This window comes from Caloenas nicobarica, chromosome 2, assembly GCF_036013445.1.
Source record: "Caloenas nicobarica isolate bCalNic1 chromosome 2, bCalNic1.hap1, whole genome shotgun sequence".
Classification (NCBI taxonomy): Eukaryota; Metazoa; Chordata; class Aves; order Columbiformes; family Columbidae; genus Caloenas; species Caloenas nicobarica.
The window spans coordinates 34,418,401-34,429,825 of record NC_088246.1 but is presented as its reverse complement, the minus strand read 5'-3'; the positions used below and the strand labels follow the sequence as shown (position 1 = coordinate 34,429,825).

Below are 11,425 nucleotides of genomic sequence, written 5' to 3'. Positions count from 1 at the left end.
TGCATTTAAAGCCAGAAATAAAAATCTCCCAGGCCAGGCTGCCCCCTGTCAGGAGGCTGAGAGCTGGCAGGGTCTGAGTGTGACAGGGGCAGTCTGCAATTCACACACATTGGTCCTGGAGTAACATTTGGCAAATTAAAGTTTGTAGGATACAGTTCTCGTGAGAGCATGGGCTGAGTCCCGCAGAAGGACTTCCTTTGAAGTTCATCTGGATGTGGTACAGGGAGGTAAGCAGCGCACAGGTCACCTCCTCCTGCATGGGGAAAGAGGCGTTACAAAGAAAAACCTGCTTGCTAGCTTTCTGATGAGATGGGAATAAGAAAATCAACTCAGTTTATGAAAGGGTAGAAAAGCATCACCCCCTCCCCTGGTCTCCATTCTGGCAAGACCGCCTGGGGAAGGGGAAGTGATGTTTGGCTGGTTGTACAGCCGGTTGTTGCTTTGGAAAAGTCTTGCTTTCTTTTGAATGCCTCCTGCCAGGTCAGGGAGAGCTAATATTCAGACAGGACTGCTGCAAGCAGCTGGTTCAGGATTGCTGCCTCTCAATGGCTTCCTCACATCTGGCTCCAGTGCCCCAGTACTCCCCAGTTCTGTCCCTGCACTGCCTATCTTCATGCAGGGAAATTCAAAGTGGCATCTATCAATGATTCCAACAGAGCCAAGAACTCCTCATACTTTACGTCCAAAATGAGAGTTTATTACGCTTTGTCAGGAAATGTCTGTTTCCAGATAATTCTTTTTTTTTTTTTTTTTTTTGCAATGGTCTAGTTAAAAACTGATATGAAATGCATAGAGGCGTGAAACACCTTGTATTGTTTTTACTGCATTTCTTTAGATTGTGCTACACCATGAAAGAAAAACAAACACATTTAAAAAAATCAGACACTCAGGCCCCACATCTGTAAAGTTGCAGTAGAGTTGCTTAGGTGTCCAGACTTCATCCTGTATCCATTTAAACATAGATGTTTCTATATTTATGTAGAAAGTCTCTTGCAAGTGAGAGAAAAAAAAACCTTGTCCAGACTCAACTCTGGGAGGTATATTCAAACCTACATTTCTTGCTAGAAGCACTGGAGAGAGTATCTCCTTGGTTTTGCTTTATATTGTACCCAATTAAAAGTGTTTAATTTGGAGAACTGGAAATTCCCCGGTGCTTTCACAAGGTCGATGGATCTGATATCCCTTTTGTGCTACTGCTGGTGCCTGCGAGGGGCAGGAAATCCGCAGTCAGCCAAGCTGTTGAGAACAGGGAGTCCATTCTCGCAGAGCCCTGCTCTCCCTGCAGTGACAGTTCACTGGAAGTGAGATCTTCTGAATGCAACATTTTGGGTGCCACACTGTTTGTTTGTTTGTTTGCTTGTGGGTTTTTTTTGTTTTGTTTTTAATGAAACCTTTTTGCCAAATACTTCCTGACCAAATCTAGGTCGCCTTCTGCTCCCTCTACTTTTCTGTGAGGAAAAAGAACAGGTATCAGACCCATTCACCAAGTTAAACCTCTGTGACTTAACAACAAAAAAAAAAGCAGTACATTTAATTTTAAACAATTCCTATCATGATATTCCCCCAAACTGGAATGATCCAAACTAGAAATAGAAAGGCCTAACTACTATCTACTACATTTTCCTGGCAATTGTTAGTCCAAATTACGTTATCCGGCAGCTGATTATTTTTAAACGCACTGCAGAGCATATTCATTTCTCTTTTGACACTGTTCACAAGTTATACTTATCTTGCTCAGTAAAAAAAAAACAAACAAGAAATTCTGAGCACTAGCATAATTTTACCCTTTCTTGACAAAATCAAATTACTTCTGATTATACCCCAGTCTGTCACATTAAGTCACGCTTTATTGAGTTGTCTTATTGCTATTTGTACTGTAGCAGTGCCTAAAGACTCGGACAAAGAACATGGTCCTTTTGTGAAGCCTGTACACGAGGGATCCATTATTCTTTTGGGTGTAGATACACCTCTTCTTATAATTACATCCTGAGCTGTGACAAAGTGGCTGCCAGGCAACACAGCTGTCAAAACCACATTGCAGGGCAGTTGGAGAGCACAAATCAAGTGAAATAATAGAAATGTTTGGGACACGAGGCATCGCACAGAACCGCCAGTGCTCATGTTCCACATATCTGATTATGCAGCATGGCCTTGGCTAAACCATCCTCATGGCATAATCCCACTTGCCCTTGCAAAGGGGCTGGCATTGATGTTGACAGCTAGGGTTCGCAGATCTCCCTGGTGTTTTGGGGTTGAGGGGTCTGCAGCACACTTTTCATCCAAGTTATGGCAGTCACATTCCTGTCCCTTTTCTGTCTTTCGGGCCGTATCACTCCTCTAAAATAACTGTGGTTTTTTTTTTTTACACTTAACCTTTCAGATTTGACTCATGTAATGGGCAATGATAGTTGGTACCAGCAAGAAGGCGGTGGTGGCAGAATGTGGCTGATGCAAACCCCATCCTTCTCACAAGTCCCTTTGTAGGCCTGGTTTGCGCTGCTCATGAAGTCATGCACACAGGACGCGGTTAAGCTGATTTAATAATGGACAGCTGCTGAAAGGAGCAGTTCTGCTTTCCCTCACTTCCAGGTTCTGCCCTCCTCGATCCTGCAGCTGTGTGGACAATGTGGATCAATTCAGCTGTCTGGACAATGGAAAATTCGTTATTTTCTGAGGTGTTATTTTTCCACCAGATTGATCAGCTGACCAGAGTCAGATGGTTACCAGATCCTGCGTAACGGATGTGAAGGGAGTACACATCCATGGGTTCTAGGCAGGATCAGCTTTTCACAGCAGCCTGCTGTCAGGCCAGCATAGCCAAAAGACCAGGCTACTGCTGCTGCATTCAGGTGACAGATAACTCAATGTCATACTGATGCTGGAAGAGGCATCTCAGCACCCCGACACAGGCTGGGTACATCTGCCACATCCCTTCCACTATGGGTACCTCTGCAATTCCAGAGGAGTTTGTTTAGGAAGCACACCAGTGAGGAAAATATTCCTTTTTTGCAAGGTTAGTTTCATGGTTAAGCCAGTTCCCTGCAGAGCTGGATGAGTACTAGGGTCAGTCCCTGAAACCAATGGGATCTCAGGGGTGGGACAGGGTGACAGCTTTCCATAATGTCTGTGAGACTGACTTGACTGCAACGCCATTTACCAAGATATTCAGGCACTGGTCCATTCAACCTGGAAGAACGTGTCAGCCTTATTTGTAGCTCTGAGCAGAAGATATATGTAAGCAGAGCCCCACCTTACATTCAGTTCTCTGATCTAAACAGATGAGAACAGAGTGGCAGAAAGGAAGTGACACCTGTACCACCGAGACAGAAAAGGCAGACTCCAGAGATTAAATAAAGCCCCCGTAATTCAAGGTACTGAATTCTAGATAAATGCCTTGAATGTATCTTTCTTCCTTACACGAAGAGTAAAGGACCTGGTTTCTGGCATTGAGGGTTCCCTTCCAGGGATTACAGAATCACAGAATCACAGAATGTTAGGGATTGGAAGGGACCTCGAAAGATCATCTAGTCCAATCCCCCTGCCAGAGCAGGAACACCTCGGTGAGGTTACACAGGAAGGCGTCCAGGCGGGTTTTGAATGTCTCCAGAGAAGGAGAATCCACAACCTCCCTGGGCAGCCTGTTCCAGTGTTCCGTCACCCTCACTGAGAAGAAGTTTCTTCTCAAATTTAAGTGGAACCTCTTGTGTTCCAGCTTGAACCCATTACCCCTTGTCTTACTGTTGGTTGTCACTGAGAAGAGCCTGGCTCCATCCTCGTGACACCCACCCTTTTTATATTTATAAACATTGATGAGGTCTCCCCTCAGTCTCCTCTTCTCCAAGCTAAAGAGACCCAGCTCCCTCAGCCTTTCCTCATAAGGGAGATGCTCCACTCCCTTAATCATCTTTGTTGCTCTGCGCTGGACTCTCTCCAGCAGTTCCCTGTCCTTCTTGAACTGAGGGGCCCAGAACTGGACACAATATTCCAGATGAGGTCTCACCAGGGCAGAGTAGAGGGGAATCCATTCAGGATTACCTGAATGACTGGAAGCAAGTATTCACCTGGGATGAACTGGTCAGTTTCTGCAGTGCCAATACTGACATGGAGGGCAAAACACCTCCCTAAGTCAAGAATCCACTGGGAAGGGAGCAGGGAAGCGCTTCACTCCGTACAGCCATAAATAAGTCCTGGGGATCATCAGGTGGCTGGGGCAGGTGGGGACCCTGGGAGGCCTCCGGCCCAGGCAGGCTCAGCTCGGGGCTCTCTCCAGCCTGGCCTTGACAACCTCCAGGAGCGACCGACACCGCCCAGCCGCCGGAGGAACCTGAACTCCTCCCGCCTCAGCTCGGACCCGCCGCCTCTTCCCCGTGGGCGCAGGCCACCGGGAGAGGTGGGGACACAGCCCGGGCGGCGATCCCCGAGCGCAAAGGAGTTAATAGGACTTTCTGCCTCTTCCCGCCCGCGCCTCCTCTACCCTTCTCGTTACCTGCACTTTATCACTGCCGGAGCCGCAGGGCGGGAGGGGTGGAGGGCCGGCGGGGCTTCCTGCGCCGCCCGGGGCTGCCCGCGGCGGCGGGGCCGCGGAGTGCGGAGGCCGCGCTCGGCGCCGCCAGGGGAAGGTGTGCGAGCGGAGCGCGGTGCGTGCGAGTGCCTGCCTGCCTCCTGCCCGTGTGCCTGCCTGCCTGCCTCCTGCCCGTGTGCCTGCCTGCCTGCCTCCTGCCCGCCTCCTGCCCGTGTGCCTGCCTGCCTCCTGCCTGCCTCCTGCCTGCCTCCTGCCCGTGTGCCTGCCTGTGGGTGGGAGCGGGGCTGGGGCGACGCGAGGGGAAGGCGGGCGGGCAGAGCGGGCGGGCGAGCGTGTCTGCGCGCCGCAGCCCGGCAGGGATGCGGCATGGCCGTGGGCTCCGTGAAGATGCCGTCGCCGTGTGAGGGCGCGGAGCTGGCCCGCAGCTGGAGCTCCGGCGGCGGAGCCCACGAGCCGCCGCCGGTGCAGCTGCGGCAGAAGCTGCGGGAGCTGCCGGCGCTGCTGCGGAGCGGGCTGACGCTGCGGAGGAAGAGCGCTGCCGCCGCCGGCCGGGTGAGTGAGCCCGCGGGCGCCCCGGGGCAGCGCCCCCGCCCTGCCCGCCGGGCGGCGGTGCCCGGGGCAGGCGGGGCGCCGGCCGCAGCGCCCGCGGTCGGGCCGCGGTGGGGGGGCGGGCCGCGGGCTCCTGGCGCTGGACCTTCGCGGGGAACCGCAGGGAAGGAGGGAGGGCCATCGGGCGGCTCCGCCGTGGCGCGGCACCTCGGCAGTGCCCGGGCAGGGGTGCCCGCAGGCCGGCCCCGGGCTCGACCCGCCTCTGCCAGCTGTGATTAAAAAAAATGAAACATCTGTCAGGATCTCCTTGTTCCTCCTGTGGCTCTTCTCTTCCCTCCTTTTCCCTCCCATGTGGCAGAACTTGTGTGGTCCAATGCATGTGCTCACCTGTCAGGAGATGCTGTGCAGGTGTGCTTGGACACTTGTGCAACTGCGTGTTAAAGCGGTGAACTTCAGCATGTAGTGGAGTGTTTGAAGCTAGAAGGGCTTTCTGGGTGTGCTCTGCCACTCCTCTCGGATGCCTTCAGAGACTGGGGCCATGGGGACAGGTGGGCATCACGGGATTCCCTAGCCAAATTTCACTTAAGTTCACTCATTTTTAGAAAGGCTGGTATGGCTTTGTGAGGCTGGCTTGGTGGGAAGCAGTGCTGCGGTGAAGCATGGTGTGACACCACCGCAGCTGGGAACTGCTGTGGAGAGCAGCCACTCATGGCCGTGAAATCTTCCGCTTGTGACTTGAGCCAAATCATGGGGAATTGCCATCAGGTCACAGCAAAACCTGCTTGCAGGCCAAAACTGGGCTGAAACCCACCAGCTGAGTTGTTGAACTGAACAGGCTTGGTTTGTCTACGTGGGGAATCAAGAGAGCTGCTGTGTAGTTTTGGGGCACTGATAAAAGCCTGTGTGGGGAGTTAGTAGGGAGAAGTTGGCATAATGTGTATTTGTACCCTCATCAACTTTATAGTACTTTACCGATGTAAATAAATGCTTTATCTGCACAGGGAAGTTGTTGTGAAATATAGTGGGGTGTGAATTTAAAGCCAACTTCCTGGGCACATGGTTTGTTATTAGAAGATATACATGCAAGGAAGATAAACAGTATTAAGGTAGTATGTAAATTTACTGCAGAATAGCTATTTCTGAGTAATATTTTGATTCAGATTCCTGTTCTAGATTAATTTATTTCCTCAAGCGAGTTTAACCCACAGAATAAAGACTAGTCTGCATGGAGATGGCTAATGACTTTTATTGTTCAGGTGGAATAGTAATCCACTTGAAAAGTTGTCCATATGAACACAGAGCTAAGGGAATTCAGTTAATTTCAAATAGCCGAGTCTTGCTCTGCCCTAACAGGACTTTCATGATGGATATCTTTCTTCCAATGAAGAGGAGTCCTTTTCCGAATTGAGTTTAATTTACTCCATTCTAAAAGTGTTCTACCAAAGGAGTGGAGTAAATGTGCAGTGAGGTCAGAAGCAGTGCAGAACCGCTGCTGGTAACTATGTTCATTTGCAGGCAGGTCTGAAATACTGCTTTAGCACAATAAATTCATGGCACTTCAGGGAAACACCACACAGAGCAGGCTTAGTTTTATCCTCATGGCTATTCCTCACTGCTACTGAAAGCATTTGATGAGTGGTACAACAGTTACTCTGTAAATATTTGGAATGGGTGAGTTCACATCCTGGTGAGAAGCCTGGGTAGCTCCTGGGTCATGCAGCTGCTCAGTTGTGCTTGCTGAAGCCTTGGTCACATCTTGCACTATATAGTCCCAGCAGAGGCTTTGCCTGTCTTTGCTGATGTGCTGCGTTACGGCCCAGCAAACAGAGCATGACAGATTTAGTGGTGGTGTCATCTGTGGCTTCGCTTCCCCGTGGGTCATCTCGCAAAGCTTTTCTTGCACTATCTGTCCTGGTAGGACGAAGGCTGGAGGGAGGACGGTGAGTTTGTAAGGCAGGCTGAAGTCAACCCAGCAGATCTTCGGAACAGTGGGTGATGCTGTGTGGAGGTACTGTATGGCTTTAGCAGGACCTTCTGGCTGGTGGCTTGGTCCTGTGTGGAGAACAGGTCTGCTGTGCTCTGCCGTCTCAAGGTTTGCAGGGATTCTCCTGCAAATCGAATTATTCAGGAAGGCAAGTGTCTGGTGGAGTGTTCAGAGGTGCAGGTGGTTCCAGGAGTCCAGTAGCGAGGTTAATGTCACTTGCTCCCTTTGGAAACAAAGTGGACACCTGGGGTGCATGGATGGTCTCTCCCACATATGTGATTCTCCAGGGACCAGTCTGCCTGTGTTAGTTGTGCCCCATTTTGATTCCTGTCTGCCCTGTGCATGTGCCTTTTCCCCCCAGAAATGGAATTTTAGGGGCACAACACTTTTCACATAGTTCTATTTAATGTGGAGAATAATTTCAACTGTCAAAATGACAGTATTTGGGAAAGTGAAAAGATATGTTAGAATTATTAAAATGAAGCATTTTTTATACTTTCCCTTTTAAACATGACTCCTAAATTTAAGAAGTCTTAAAATAAGGTTGGAGAAAGGTTGAGTAACACAAATATTGAACAGAGATTCATTTTTTTTCACCTCAACAAAATATTTCAAGTTAATCCAAAGTTCATTTTTGGAGGGCTTTGTTTGCTTATGAAATTTCCCTTCCCTCTATCCCTTTGAAAAAAAAAAAATAACCTTAGTCTGATCTTCCTCTCCAGTGACTTTTTCTTCGTGCTTTTTTGTTTGTTCAAACGCCAAGCTGAGAGTCTTATTTGTCCAGCTGGTTTTATCGGGAATGTTGCTCACTTAGGTGAGCTGTTTTCAAGTAAATGCTGACCAGCTCAAATTCTGGCTTGTTTAATTTCCTAGAAAAATATTATGACCCCTGAACAGGGGGTCTGCCTCTGATGCTGACTTGCTGAGGGACCGCCTGCAGTGCTCTTTGCTTCCTCATCTGTAAAGCAGGGATAATCTGCATGCGTGCATGCTTGGGGACTATGGATAATAAAATATAATGGAAGTGTTAAGGATGCTGTAATTGTTTTAAGGATGTACTTCACTGCATGCTGTTCAAATACTTCCTGTGGTGTGTGGGGGGGTGGGAAGGATTGCCTAGCAGAGGATAGTATACAAACAGATGGAATAAATTTTACAAACCAATATGGGGTGGATTACTTTTTAAAATCGATTTGGGCTTCTCAGTCCTTGGCCTTTGGCACTAGACTGTTTAATAGCACATAAAACTAACCTCTAATTCCTTTGCTAGGGAAACCCAATGCTTTTTTATTTTTTTTTAAAGCTCCTGAACTTTGAACTGGACGTTGGCTTTGTCCCTTATGGTGTTTTTTCTTAAATTCAGTCTTAGGACGGGTGCAGCACAGGTGTCTGAGGTGGCACTGGGGATTAGGCTGCAGTTGCAGGGTGAGCTGCGAGGTGTTGGTTTTACTCCTCATCCTCTGCTTGGCGCTTCTTTGTTTCTGCTGGATAAATCAGCAGAAAATGATCCAGTCTTTTGCTGTGATAGTTGTGTGTGTGTTTCTGTGTGTGTCAGAGTTTGTGCAGAGGCAGAGGAGGGCTCTGCTGCTGTGAGTCACTGTGCCCTGTGGAACTGTTCCCCTCTGCTATGTGCTTTCTCAAAATATTTGGAAAGTGGAACCCTTCTGTTTCCCAGTTTGCCTCCTTGAGGTATGCGTTACGTGTACATGTAGCAAGCATGAGCATTTTGGTTATGAACTGTCTTTGCTGTTCTTCCTGGTGCTTGCCAAAGATGTCTTCCTCTCCTTCCCTTTTTCTTGTAACTGATGGTGAAATACTGGTCCCTGTCCCTGGAAGCACCAGTAACACCAGCGGCGAGGCCCTGCAGGCGCGGTGGTGCAGCAGTCACTCTGTCATGCCAAAAATCCTTTTCACCACAGTCTGTTGGACTCTTAATGGAGCTAATGCTGCTCCTGAGTGCCTCCTGTGTAAACTTCCTTAACATCTGCGAGAGCAGGGAAACACTCAGAAGTCAGAGGAGGAATTATATTGCACACATGCATTTAAAATTATCTCTTCTGCTTTCTGGGTTCACATTTACACACAAACAAAATAGTGTTGTTACACATGAGCATGGATGTTGCCTTTTGTCACAACAGTGGAGCTGAAAAACCTTTTGGACGTCGTGGTGTCAAACCCTGTTACTCTGGTATTATGAAAGATCTTGCTGGCCTGTACAAACCTTTGCCGTGGGACTTGCCTTTTGGCTTGCTGGAAGTTGAAGGATCACCATTACTATTTTCTCTTCTGAGACCCCTTTTATGAGGTTCCTAGAGCTCTTCAGACAGGAAAATGTTCTGACTGTCTTCACCTTAGCTTTGTTTAAAGTGACATTGCTGAATGTGTATGTCAGGCTGTAGGGTTACAGGTTGAAAATAAACCACAGGAGTTAGGGTATGGATGCTAAAAGTTTACATGAGTTCAGGGTGAGACTGGAGAAGTTTGTGGAAACGTTTTGAACATACATAATCCTCACCAGGCACAGAAGGCTCCTGAGCTGAAAATAGCTGGAGGGTTGGAGTGTATTAGAGATATCTGTCATATATTCTGGCACTAGCAGTTGTCATGCTGTTGGAGGCAACTCTTCTTTGGCAGGGGAAAAAAATCAAATTATATGCAATCTGTTTTAATTAAATGGAGTATCCGAACCTCTCAACTTACATTTTGCTAAACTTTTTTTCATTTCTTGTAAGAATCTTTCAGTTGCTTATGTTATTCAAGTTACTGTCCCCTAATCAATTAATCCTGTGATTGGGGAAACTGTAGTGTTGTAGATGAGGTTTTGCCAGGACACTAGAAATTCCCTGCTGGAAATACTCAGAATTTCCAGTCCTTCTTTCCATGGCTACATTATGGTGCTGGATGATAGTCACGTTTCGATTGACCCAAGATCTGCCTTTTACTCAGGTAATCTTCCCACTGAGGACTGACATTTATAGCAGTCCATATTCTTGTTGGCAGCTCCTTTTCTTAGTGGTGCCTGAGTGACCTTGTGTTTCAAGCTGCTGAATTATACTGTTTTCCTAATACTCCAGTTCTCAAAGCCACCTAATATTCCTGTATGCCATTCTGTTTACATTTGTTTTGACAATGCTTCTCATTTTGTGACATCAACAAATTTCATTAGCACCTTTATGCTCATTTGACCAGTATTGTTAATGATGAGAAAAAAATCAGGAGAACAATTGCTCTGGTACCTCTGTTTATATATACTATAGAGGCTTTAACTTTGGTGTTTTTCCTGCATTAAAAAGATGTGGTGTTGTGGTGTGTAGATACAGCACTGGCTGAAATCAGCACATAAAAATACAAGATTGGCTCAGTGAATCAAAAGTTTTACTGTCAGAAGTATTACTGAAGTAGGCTGATTGATATTGGTGACATTTTGCTTTAAAGCCTGCTATAGATGTTCTACTCAGTAACTTAATACCCCCATCACTTTGTCAGTTATTATGTGACTAAAAATAGTCTCAGTAAGTAGTCTTGAATTTTTCCTATTGTAATCAGGCTTATTATGTATTCCTGCTAAATGTATTTGATTAAGATAATTGTCTTTCACAGTATCCTTTAACTTGTCAGGTCTGTGACTGGTGACACATGAAATATTGAGTAATGAGTAAAATAGCTTAGCGACAGTGACCATGGTATTTGATGGGGAATTTCAGTGTCTCTGGTGTTTATTTGCATAATAATTTGTTTCATAGTCAGTGTTCAGTGAATTAGTAAATTGAGAATAGCCCATGTGTTATGACATCTGAGAAGTTATGCCAGGGTTCGATTAACTACAGTGGAGTGAAATGGAAGGCAAACCCCCTCTTCTGCTCTAGGAAGTGACCTAATAAGTTTTGTAGAATGCAAAGTTATTTTTTCTCCCTGAGGCTGTGGATTAGTCAGGTTAGCAGGATACTGCCCACTGCCTGTGGTCTCACACTGGCACTGGGGGTGAAGCGGGCAGTGCTTGGACTGACATCTCAGCCGCTTTTGAGCACCCCTGGGGAGGGCCAGGTGCAGGACTAACAGGTGCCACTGTCAACACATGGGGAAGAGGTGCCATCATGTGGCTTTTGCTCATGGAAGGTGCCTAAAATCGACATCGGCCTCTTGACACAGAAAAAATGCAGCAGCTGGGTCTAAGCTTGGGACAGGTTCTGAGCTTATTATCTCTGTTTTGGCCAGAGCATATCCTGGTAAGTCCCGCTTTGACCCACAGTTGTCTGCTATAAAACACGGTCTTCAACTCCTTTCCTGCTCTGCAAATCAAGCCCAAGCTGAAAATATGTTGAGATGATTTTGCCCATGCTTAGTCTTTAAGCACTGCTTTTCTTGTGTTA

At 47.4% G+C, this 11,425-nt stretch overlaps 1 protein-coding gene across 1 annotated transcript in view; it reads left to right on the top strand.

The window, feature by feature from the left end:
* Positions 1–4,374: 4,374 nt before the first annotated feature.
* The window catches only part of RAPGEF5 (Rap guanine nucleotide exchange factor 5), a 164,580-nt gene continuing 157,529 nt past the window's right edge, over positions 4,375–11,425 (top strand). The window contains exon 1 of the mRNA XM_065628690.1: positions 4,375–5,074. Within this exon, the coding sequence (XP_065484762.1) occupies positions 4,889–5,074 (186 nt within the window). The 5' untranslated portion in view covers positions 4,375–4,888. The remainder of the gene's footprint in view (positions 5,075–11,425) is intronic.